This window comes from Colletotrichum aenigma (genome assembly GCF_013390185.1).
Source record: "Colletotrichum aenigma strain Cg56 chromosome Unknown KSG_Cg56_contig08, whole genome shotgun sequence".
In the NCBI taxonomy this organism is placed as follows: Eukaryota; Fungi; Ascomycota; class Sordariomycetes; order Glomerellales; family Glomerellaceae; genus Colletotrichum; species Colletotrichum aenigma.
Window position 1 is genome coordinate 4182153 of NW_023500914.1, and position 11013 is coordinate 4193165.

The 11013-nt window shown below is 55.0% G+C and overlaps 4 protein-coding genes across 4 annotated transcripts; 2 read left to right on the forward strand and 2 right to left on the reverse strand.

The window, feature by feature from the left end:
- Positions 1-1042: 1042 nt before the first annotated feature.
- Positions 1043-2419, forward strand: CGCA056_v012610 (uncharacterized protein; the record flags this gene model as incomplete). Its single annotated transcript, XM_037327854.1, has 2 exons — positions 1043-1877; positions 1929-2419. 2 exons carry the CDS (start codon positions 1043-1045, stop codon positions 2417-2419), a joined length of 1326 nt encoding a protein of 441 aa, XP_037174076.1.
- Positions 2420-2565: 146 nt separating this feature from the next.
- CGCA056_v012611 (uncharacterized protein) lies at positions 2566-3066 on the reverse strand (the record flags this gene model as incomplete). Its single annotated transcript, XM_037327855.1, has 1 exon — positions 2566-3066. The coding sequence occupies one exon, from the start codon at positions 3064-3066 to the stop codon at positions 2566-2568; it is 501 nt and encodes a 166-aa protein (XP_037174740.1).
- Positions 3067-4209: 1143 nt separating this feature from the next.
- Positions 4210-4974, reverse strand: CGCA056_v012612 (uncharacterized protein; the record flags this gene model as incomplete). The annotated part of the gene is made up of 1 exon (XM_037327856.1): positions 4210-4974. One exon carries the CDS (start codon positions 4972-4974, stop codon positions 4210-4212), a length of 765 nt encoding a protein of 254 aa, XP_037174268.1.
- Positions 4975-9923: 4949 nt separating this feature from the next.
- sre1-0 (Sterol regulatory element-binding protein 1) lies at positions 9924-11013 on the forward strand (the record flags this gene model as incomplete). The annotated part of the gene is made up of 2 exons (XM_037327857.1): positions 9924-9989; positions 10081-11013. The coding sequence occupies 2 exons, from the start codon at positions 9924-9926 to the stop codon at positions 11011-11013; spliced, it is 999 nt and encodes a 332-aa protein (XP_037174658.1).

An 11013-nucleotide genomic window follows, 5' to 3' on the forward strand; every position in this document is an offset into this window, starting at 1 on the left:
GCCTCTCGTATCCATTAGCACATGCAATTTTCTAGCGCCTTCAGTGGACCTTATGGTCCCCTTTCCTGTACTTCCAACGAGAATTGGGAAGCACACGGCGATCTCTCCGTTAATGAGGCACACTTCTGCCAATCAGGACAGTTACGGCTGGGGAAAGATAAGGCACATCAGCCTTGAAAGTAAGCATACAGGCCTTGGCAAGATGCACGCTGCTTAAAATATCCTGGGCTGAAATCCCATGCATATCGGTCGGTGTGAATGACCTGCATGGGTGTACACATTAAAGCTACTGACGTATTAGAGGACGACTCTTACAGCGCGATTGAGAATGAAGCAGACCACATCGCGTTCAAAATATAAGTCGTCAATGAGACGAGAGTAAACTCTAATTTGCACTGCGTCATGAGGAGAAGATCGAGGAGAGATAATGTCGATGGCTGAGCTGCGATTCATTGAGCTGTAGACTGGAGTGTCGGCGGTTCTGCAATCGCTCGCGCTAAAGCAAATCGGAAATCATGAATTTCGGTCGTGCATCTCTTCTGGCCGCACCATACCCAGGCGACTACCAGATTGAAATATGACAACCTCTGAACTATGTTCAAGATGTCTTGGTAAAATTACATCTCAGCACAACAGTGCCATACATTTCCATAAATGAGACTATACCTACTCCGCTCTAGTATTGTCGCCTCTTACAAGAGACGGCGCCCTATGCGAAACTAATGTGTTGCGTTATTGCACACATGCATTCAAGATCGAGGAACGGCGAAGGTCAGATTTAGTATACAGTCCCTGAATGTTTGTAAACGTGGTGCTTAGGCCCCATAAGTGCATATGAGATGCTGGGGTGTTTTGACGAATTGCATATCCCTCTGGCTCAAGTTCATGGGTATCTTTCTTTTTCGGGCTGGCAACTAAGGTACATGACATTCGGCACTAGACGCGGTCAGGAGCTCAACCAAAACAAACCAATTCCAACAAAGAAGAATTTTGACGGAACTTCGTACAACTCTCCATCAAATATCCTCCCAGCCTCTTTACAATGTCCATCGAAGCATTCCCTCCAGAGCTGCTCGAGCACTGCTTCTCTTTTCTTCCCACCCCCTCCCTCCCTGCCGCCGGCCACGTATGCCGCTCTTGGTGGTCTCCAGCCCGAGAAGTTCAGTGGCGCCGGCGGAGGATCCATTTAACGGCCCAGACTGCCGAGAAGCTCGCCGTCCTTCTAGGCCCCGGCACGACGATCCCGCAAATGGTCGAGGCTATTTGTGTTGATGAACCAATTGACGCTGAGGCGATACAAGCCTTCAGAGAGAATGTCATTACCATCATGAACCACTTTCACACATGTTCTGATTTGGTTCTCGACAATTTTGGCCGCTGTAACCTTTCCGAGAGCCAGCAGCAAGAGTTCCTCAGACAGGCGCGACCCCGTAGATCGCTCATTGTGAAGTGGCTGATAACCAATGATTTGAGTCGGGCGATGGAGATTGTTCTGGACCAGCCTGATATCAGTTTTCTGGGCGTCGGTCTGGTATCAGTGGAGGGGCCAGTTCTTAACGATGGGGCGGAAATCCTGCGCCGTTGGAAGGAGCATAAGATCGAAAACACTGAGAACGAAATCGCTTCCATTGCTGTACGGCTGGGAAATCTTCGAGCCCTGTGTCTTTACTCGGCTGAGGGGCCGCCCCTCGACGGCACACATTGGGTTGTACGAAAAGTCTGGCCACACATTGTTCCGGCGCTATCGAGAGCCAGACTCCCAATGCTTGAGACTCTCGTTGCCGAATCTCCACAGGGAACAAGAGAAAACCTGGAGCGATTGATTCGCGCCACGGCTGCAACACTTCAATCTCTGGCTGCATCTTTCGACGATCCTGGTAACAATCGCTCCCACTACACACGTTTCCCAGGACGCTGACATCCATTAGGCAACTTGGTCCTTCCGGAGATGCCCTGTCTTAGAAACCTAAGTATCAACCTCCGCACCCCGGGCCGAGGAAACCTAGGCAACACAGGCGTCGCTTCAGCCCTGGCCACGATCTCTTCAGCCCCGGCTACTCTGGAGCACATATTCCTACATCTCATGACTAGCCCGCAGTACAGGGACAGAGATCAATGGCAGGAACTGGATGCGATCATGGCAGGGATGCCATGTCTGCGCCGGATCACCATCATTGGTTACACACCTGGGTTCTTCGCTGCCGGGCTGATAGACAACGAGTTCTCTCGCGAACCCGCAGAGGCTGAACGGGGATTAGCCGTGCTGCGTGGTGAACTGGATGTTTGCCGTAGCAAAGGTCTTATTGAGGTGAAGAGGGTGGAGGGTCGGTCTTGGAGTAGACATGCTTTTGCGGATTATGACGTAGGAGAGATGGAAGATAGAAGACGGACATTCAGGTACCACGGTGAAGTTGCATGAATGTATAATATTCACAGCTACGTGTCTTGTAGTCATGTCATAATACAAGTTCCTAACGAGGAAGAAAACAGGAGCCTTCAATGTCACTGAAACCCGATCTTTCGTTGCCAAACCAAGCTTAACCATCGCGAAGGACAGCATCTCTCTCAAGCCTCCCCGCTCCCAAACAGCTTCTGCACCACGCCAGCATTCTCCCACGCCCTACTCATCAACCCCCAAACCCTCTTCGTCCCCAAACTATCCACAAACTCCACCACGCGACTAATCTTCCCCTCCTCGTCCACCGTCAAGAAGAACATGTACTCCCCGACATAATCCCACTCCGTGCCATCCTCACCCTCCTTCAGCCCCTTCACCTCGTCCTTGAACTCCGCCACGGCAGTCGCCCAGATCAGGACCTGGCGTTTGGGCACGTTCACGTTGATCTCCTTGACCGTGACGGGGAAGCCGGTCATGATGAGCCGGAGCTTGGCTAAGTGCGCCGCCAGCTCGACGTTCGTCATTGGCGGTGGCGAGCCCATGGAGGCGGGTGCGAAGGTGTGCGTGCAGGAGGAGGCGCGGAGAGAGATATGCGCGGCGTCTTCGAGAGTGTCGAAGGCGCGGATGAAGGCGGTGCCGACTTCTTGGAGGGTTTGTTCCGTCATCATGATGTTTGCATTCAGGTTGGTGGTGACTTGTTCGGGCTGTTTCGACTTTGATTTATTGCAATTGTGGATGTGATTTATATGTCGGGATACCGAACTGGAGTTAAGCATCGTAAATTCCGGACCAAGTTGTATCGAGTCGCGCTCAGCGTCATCCTAAGTCCGAGGCGTGATCGCCGCTCATTGCTCCATCCACTATCAGTGGATTCAAACAAATCGGGCGGGGTTCTTCTCGACAAAATGGCTCTGCATTATGAGGATAAAATAGCAATGTATTTTACCAAGGAGACATGAAATTTATGTGGGTTTTGCTGTTTGGACGGGACTGAGATAGAACAACAGGGACAACGTCGACAGCAGCAACAGTGATATGCCAGTAGTAGCAGTAACAAGATTTATATTCACATCAACATTCAGGATAATAATCCAAGTAAGAAAAGAGATCAACAGTGAGTATATTTGTCGTCCACTTGGGCAGCAAACTCTCTCATAGCCCAACTAATTATGAAAAGGAGTCAAACGTCTCAGCAAGTCTGACGATGACATGGTGTTTGCTCAGTCAATTCAATCAGGGCAAGCATGGTATAAACCTCAAAAAGAGAGGTGATATGAAGTCCATCAGGTTTGTGGGCATTATAACACGTCCGTTCTCAACTTCTGTGGCTCGTCTCGTGTAATCTATCGGCCACGAATTTCTTCAGAAATTGTTCAAACGTACATCAGTCCTTCTCAATTGCTCGTACTAATTTTGGAAAGTTGATGTATCAGATTCATTCACGGCGATGGCGTGCTCCTGCAGAGATGTAGTTCGAATACTCACAGCGCGCTATGGTAAGCGCATAAAGCAACAACATCATACCGAGGGGGAGGTTCTTTCATGACAAAGGAGAGGGATGGCAAGCTTATTCCGTTGCAAGGGCTTCGAAGTTGAACTGTGATACTTAATATCAACTGCTATCCATACTTGAGGTTCGCCGCTCTGACGTATTGGCCATCGAATTAACGTCATTTCTGTTCGTGTTCTTATTTTCATTCTGTTTGCGACGTTCACTTTCTAAAGCAACGACACAAATGGTCTTCAACGCACTGTACTGACTGGCCAAAAAAACGATCATACCAACGGAACACAACCTACTTCTCGCAACCTCATTCCGAAGAATCACTCGCAACCAAAGTCCACCCCGCAACACCCACCCCCAGCTCCCCCTCGACAACCCCAATCACCTTCCTCAAAACACCCAACATCTCCTGCGTACAAAACACCCGCACAAGCCCCTCCTCGCCCATTTTCCTCAACCTCTCCCTCACAGCGACCACGGCATCAAACTCGCTGCCCTCAGGCTCACCCGCAGCAGCGACGATCGCCACGTCAACCCGCTCCGCGACCTCGTCCGCCAGACTATCCAGGACCGCGCCCCGCACATCCTCGACGAAGCGCGCGCGCTCGAACTCGAAGTTGTCGTGAACGGCGGCCTGGATCTGGGACTGCAGGGTGTTGGCGGCTTGGAGGGACTGGAGGTACCGGCGGTCTGGGGAGGTGTACGCCCCGTTTCGCATTTTGACGTCGCCTTCGGTGTCGAGGGAGCGTTTGGAGGCTGTTGAGGAGGGGGTGCGCTTGGAGGCATTTGAATGGGGGTCGCGGCGGGCGGAGGGCGAAGGGGTCTTGGGGGAGGAAGGGTTTGAGGTTTTGTAGTATGGAGTCGAACGAGGGGGAGTTTGAGAGGTTTGTTGTGAGGGTGGTGTTCTCGGAAGGGAGGGCTGAGAGTCAGGTTCGGCGATGATTTTGAAGGTGCGGCGGGGCAGGAGAGGGAGGTTCAGGAAGTTGAAAGGAGGGAGGGTCTGTGTGATGTTAGTGAAGGGGTCTTCAGGAAGGCAGGAGGTAGGTTTGGGGGTGGATTTCGGGGAAGGCATCGTGCTGGTTTGCTGGTTAGCTGAATCTGTATTTGAGCAGTGTAAAGTTCGTGATGGTTATGCTAGCAATGTTCTTGGTCTGGCATCTTCTGGATGCTACATAAATCTTTTTCACGCCTTGGACGTTACGGTGTTGAGTTGAAAACAGTCACGCATCGTGAAACCCTCATCCTGAGAGATTCACTTCAAAATTCCAGTCACTCAGACCAAAGAGCAAGCCAGAGGACCTTGGCAATACATTGGGTGATCTCACATTGAGGACTGGACAGCTTGACCTAAGCACCTGCGAGGATCACTCGATCCTTCCGAACTTCTTCCGGAACTTCGATGGGAAACAAGCCTGGCTAGCCGTTGGGCAGCGTGGCCACGTCATTCTCAATCCATAGGGTAGATCAGTGACAAGCAAATTGCTGACTCGTCAGAAAACCAGCGTCGTTGTTTGGGCGCATCCAGCCAGCGGCTGACTGGGAACCACAATGCCAACCTCCAGTCCCCCACTCGCTTCGCATAAGTTCCACCCAGGGGCTGACGAGGGACAAGAAAGAAAAAAGCTGCATTTGATGACAGCTTCGGCTAAGCAAACAGCCATTTGCCACGCGCATATCCGTCAAGTTGTGTGAGTCGTTTGACTCCCCTCGCCGACTTCCGAGGTATAAAAAAGGGATGAACTTGTCCGCCCACCCGACCGGCCGAACTGAACCGGCCGACAGCGTTTGCAGGTGTTTTCGTAGGGCAGGTGAAGACCGGACGGCGGGAATAGGCTAGACTGGCGCGGACGCTGCAGGGTCCTGTCAGTGCACAGATGCGGGTGGATGAGATCCTGCAGGCAGACGGGCGGAAGGCCCTCCGCGTGTTGATGGTGTGCTGGCTTGCGCCCGTGGTTGTTGGCGCTGGGCTGCCCAGCTCATCTGCGAATGTACGTCTGCGACACATGGTGCAGTCGGTTGCTGCAATTTTGTTTTGTGCAATCCGCTCGCATCCCACCCCTCCTCTTCCGAACACGAGCAGCAGCGAGCAGCGGCGTTCATGCCCAGCTGCTGTGTCGGCGATCATTGAGGCAGGCTGGGGCCGGGAGCGCCGGGTTCTGGACTTGGGATTCGCCGTTTAGATGTAAACAGCGCAGTCCGGTGCGGTGCCTCTGGGCTCAGCAGCTGAACAGCAAGGAGGGGCAGGTCGGGGTTTGAAAATTTGCGGTCTGGGAGTGCGACTGCATTGCGAATGCCAGTGTACTCTGTATTGCCCTCTCAATCCCTCGGAACTGATGCCATCTAAGGTATCCAGATCAACATAATCTCCTCCTTGAAGCGACAGGAAAGTCGCAGGCATATGTGGCAGTCAAACCGGGCCGGTCCAATCTCGAGGCGACAGTCCAGACACTGCGTCTCAGTCTGCGACAGGTTGAATGGTCGGTGATGAAAGTTGTCGCTGGGGTGAATTGTGATTTTTGACCGTATTTCCCGAGGTCGTTTGTCGTCAGTGCCTAGACCATGCTGGGTCTTGTTAGTTAAGAGGGTTGCAGTTGGATTTGCAGATTTGCAGACGGCGCCCGCGTTGGGGTCTCGGCTGGAGGAATATGAGGAGAAGCAGCAGCGGTCTTCGGACAGGGAACAGGGGACGGGGCACAGCAATCCGCCATGTCGATCAGCACTCTGCACGGCAGGTCTGAGGTCAAACAGAGCCAATCCGCAGCGCGGTTCGTCTGGTCAATCGCGATGACTGTGGTGGTGTTGTATGAGCGAAGATTGCCGCTGGACTGCTGGCGATGTCACTACGCGGGTTGTCGACTCGGGTTCGCAGACGATGCATGTGACGCCTGCTACCAAAAACAGCATCTCTTTCCGCTCGGGGAAAAACGCAAAAGAGACAACGAAAATGAGCACGGGGAGTCCCAAGGGAAAAAAAGAATGGGGATGTTGGAAAATGGATCGAAAATGGATCGAGAACACGGCCACTGCGAAAATTGTGAGGGCGCACGGGAACACTCGGGGATGGCAGCTGCTACCACTCGCAAAGTCACTTCCTGCCCAAAACAGGCGGGAGGTACCTGATATGATGACCCGGCTGCCTATTGGCCGCGGGTGGGGCCGGGTGGACCGTGCTGCTCGTTCGATTGGGGGAAGGAATGGGCTGTTGGTCGCGACGTTCGACGCTGCAGCGAAATCAGACCACTTTGGCCGCTTCTCGACCCAAGCCCTCCTTCCTACAACCGCAACCTGGCTCCCCAACGACCTGACCCTCATCTCGCTCATTGTCGCCGGCATCATTCAGTCGCCCTCCGGCCTGCATGTCCAATCTCTGAGGCTGAATTGGAAAACTCTGCTGTGGCCATGTCCCTTCATTGTCCGATGGATGTCCTCGCTAGGCACCGGACGCCCTCCCGCGGCCGGACAACGGAGTCAAGTCGCAAAGCAACTACGATCCGTCACCGGCATCGTCGATGCATCTCCGTTACGGATACCGCTTGTCTATCTGACGTCGCCGATGGATGCTACCATCGCTACTGCTGCTATTGTTGATGCTACCACTACGGATATTGCTGTGGCTGTTACGGATACTGCACCTCAGCTCAGCTGTGGCTCGTCGCTCCTCGCCGCCGAGGCCGAGGCCTCTTCCACAGCCCAGCTCCTTCGGCTCCGTCTCCCGGCATCTTCGGGTCTCCACGACCGGACGCCAGCTTGCACATCCTCCAGCCCATCCTCTCCACCAGGGCAACTTGACGTTTAGCTTGAGAGCTGCAATCAGTACCAACCAGCCGCTCGGGTCTGCCAGCGCAGCACATCACCACGCACATCACCGCCCAGAACATGTCACTCATGCCTTGTTTGGTATGGCGTACCCCAGAGACCGACGTCCTGACTCTCATCCTCGAAGCACTCGTCTTCCAGAACTTGGTTGGGACCTGGCACATTCGTCGTCCGTGCCAGGGAAATGGAATCCCAAGTGGGAAGTGCGTGGGAGACGTGGGCGGGCGTGGGAGGGAGGGGACCCTGGAGATCTCGATCCCGCGGCGCACGCTGCCTGCCATGGGCCACCTGTCAACCCGTTTTGGACCGTTTGCGCTCCCAAAGTACATGCACCAGCACGCATGTCAACGACTCTCGACAGTCGACTGGAAACACGCTGCCGCCAAAACATCTTCATCAAGCAAGGCACGACGACATCGACACATGCACCTTGCACGCGATACCCACAGCCAGCCCACGCCATCACAGCGACCGCATGCACGTCAAGAACATGCCCAGCCCTCGGATTCCCATCAATTCCCGTCCATCAACACCAATTTCCCCTTCACCGGCCCCGTTCGCCAATTATGTAATGTTTGACACCTCACTTTTTTGACGCCGTCAGGAATTACATGCGCTCCATCTCGGCCGATGAGGACGGGATCTTGGTTCTGAGGGGTCTCGGGACATTGCCAACTGACGTCCTGGGGTGGTCCCTTTTGGGGGTCCCTGCGATCCAGATTCATCCCATTGCATGGCATCGCACGAGATTGAAGCATCCGAACCAAGGTCTTGAGGCCGTGTCCAAGGTTTTGCGACAACTGAAGCGGCTCGCAATTTGAGGGCATCGAGAGAATGACTAGCGACAGAATTGCTGATGGCCAGATCTTATGCAAGATGATGACGGCCGGGGCAGAACATCGCAAAGAAACCGCTCGCTTCCGACGCCCCATGGCCTCATGTGCCCGTACTCGCAATTTAGCTTGAGGCTTATTGCCCGGTAGCTAGCCAACGCTCAAAGTTGGCAACGGCTTTCCCCTCCCCGCCAAGCTACCAATCCGCCCCTCTATCGTTCTATCCTCTTTCCATCTCGTTGTGTCCCGGTCCGGGATTTGCCCATCCACCCCGGACCCTGTCACCGTTCCGAGCTCGCTCTCTGATGTCTCTGTTCTTAGTCAGGGCGCGGGACTCGAGCCTGCTTGGTGGGCAAAAACATTGTCTCACTCAAGACTGCGCTGCGCAGCTTACACCGTTTCTCTCCGTTCCAGATCGCCTGCAACCGCCTTGTATCGGAATCACATCTCCTAAGCACCAGATGTGCTTTCCCATAGCACCAGAAATCCACAAGTAAACGCAGAGCACAGCAGTTTCCGCGGTTGGGTGCCATGGATCAGGGATGACATAGGGCCACCGGGCGGTCACCTCTCTCCGGCGGCCCCCTAGCCTCTCCCAATATCCCTACCAGGTACGACGTCCTAATGGACCGCTTGCCGACTCGGGATCCTCCCTCGTGCATGTGTCAAAGTAAACTCCACAGCACATCTTATGTCAATCATCAGTCTTTCCACCGTCGGATCCGTCCGCCGCACCATCCCAAGCATCCACCCCCCGACGTTCTCGTCGTTTACTGCTGTGCTGCTGGGCAAGTGACCGTCATCCAGGTCCTCTCTGCTCCCCCGGGGTGTACAATGTGTGCTCGCCGCACGAGCTGCCGTAGCGCACACCCGCAGTCGTACCTTTTTCTGTCACTTGTCCCTTGTCCATGGGCCGGTCGTATGACGAGCCCGTCCATCGCCAGTTTTGCTCGCCGTTCCAACCCGCGCCCGCCTTACCATGGCCCTCATCACCCCCAATTCTCGCCAGGTGGCCCACCCTATGCTACGCCGCGGAGCTCTACCCCGGCCGCCCTCTGCCAAGCAATTGGGAAACGCACCTCTTTTTTTGGTTTCTGCATTTTCATCGAGTTGTAGGTATATAGCTTTGTCCCTCCGTCGAGTAGTCTCCCCACCTGTCCTATGCTCGAACCATCAGCCTCAATCGCCAAAGTAACATCATCATACAACTACACATCTCGCCATCCGGCACTTGCACACACACACACACACACACCTACACACATATCTGGTCTTCACTCCCTCCGAGTAACGCCACCACTTCACACACATCTTCAATCAACTCACCACCACAACAACCCCTGGACACATCTACCTCTCCATGAATCGAACCATGGCCCAACAACAGTCCTTCGATTACTATCAAGTACCCCAGATGCCTCAATCGGGTGTCTCAATGGTAAGCCCATTTAACCGCCCCAATCTCCGAATAACCTCACTTTTTCTTCTCTACGCTCCAACAAGCCCAAGACTAACATCTCTCCCACCAGTCACCCCCAGAGCTCTCCCCCCTCTCATTCTACGACACCCAAGCCGACTTCAGCGCCGACTCCGCACCATCCCGCGGCTCCCCCGTGTCTCCCGTCTTCCCCGCCTCCTCCTTCACCCTCCCCTCCGGCACCGACTGGCCCGCCTACTTTGAGAAGCCCACCCTCTCCCCAGACCTCGACGTCTTCTACGGCGAATTCGGCAGCCCAATGTCCTTCCTCTCCTCCCAGAACATCGCCCTCAGCCCCACCGCCAACCCCGCAGACCTGACCTGCGACACGGTAGCCTTCGGCCGCGAGGGCATCAACGACACACAACCCCTCTTCCAGTCACTCGACGCCCCGGCCCAGACCGCCCGCCCGCAACCACAAGTCAAGACCGAGAGGTCAACCATCACCGCCCGCCCTGCCACCCAACCACAACAAGCACCCAGACAACCCGCCCCCCAACAACCACAGCGCTCATCCCCCCGCAACGACCTCAAGCGCAAATCCTCCGCCTCCACCGCCTCCTCCTCCCGCTCCGCCTCCCCGGAGCCCCCCGCCCGCCGCACAAAGCACGAGCCCAGCAAGAACCCGCACAACATGATCGAGAAGCGCTACCGCGTCAACATCAACGAGAAGATCATTGCCCTCCGCGACGCGGTCCCCTCTTTGAGGTGTGTCGTCCAGCAGACCGAGAACCCTCAGGCCGCCGCCGCGCACGGCGACTCCGACGAGGCGTTCGACGTCGTCGAGGAGCTCGGCGGCCTGATGCCCGCGCGCAAGCTCAACAAGGCCACGATCCTGAGCAAGGCGACCGAGTACATCACGCACCTCGAGAAGAAGAACGGCATGCTCTGGAAGGAGAACCAGGAGCTCGAGAAGCGGCTGGCGGAGTGCCAGCGCTGGAGGGGGCAGAGCGAGGCTGCTGCCGCTGGGGCTTACTGGTCCTAG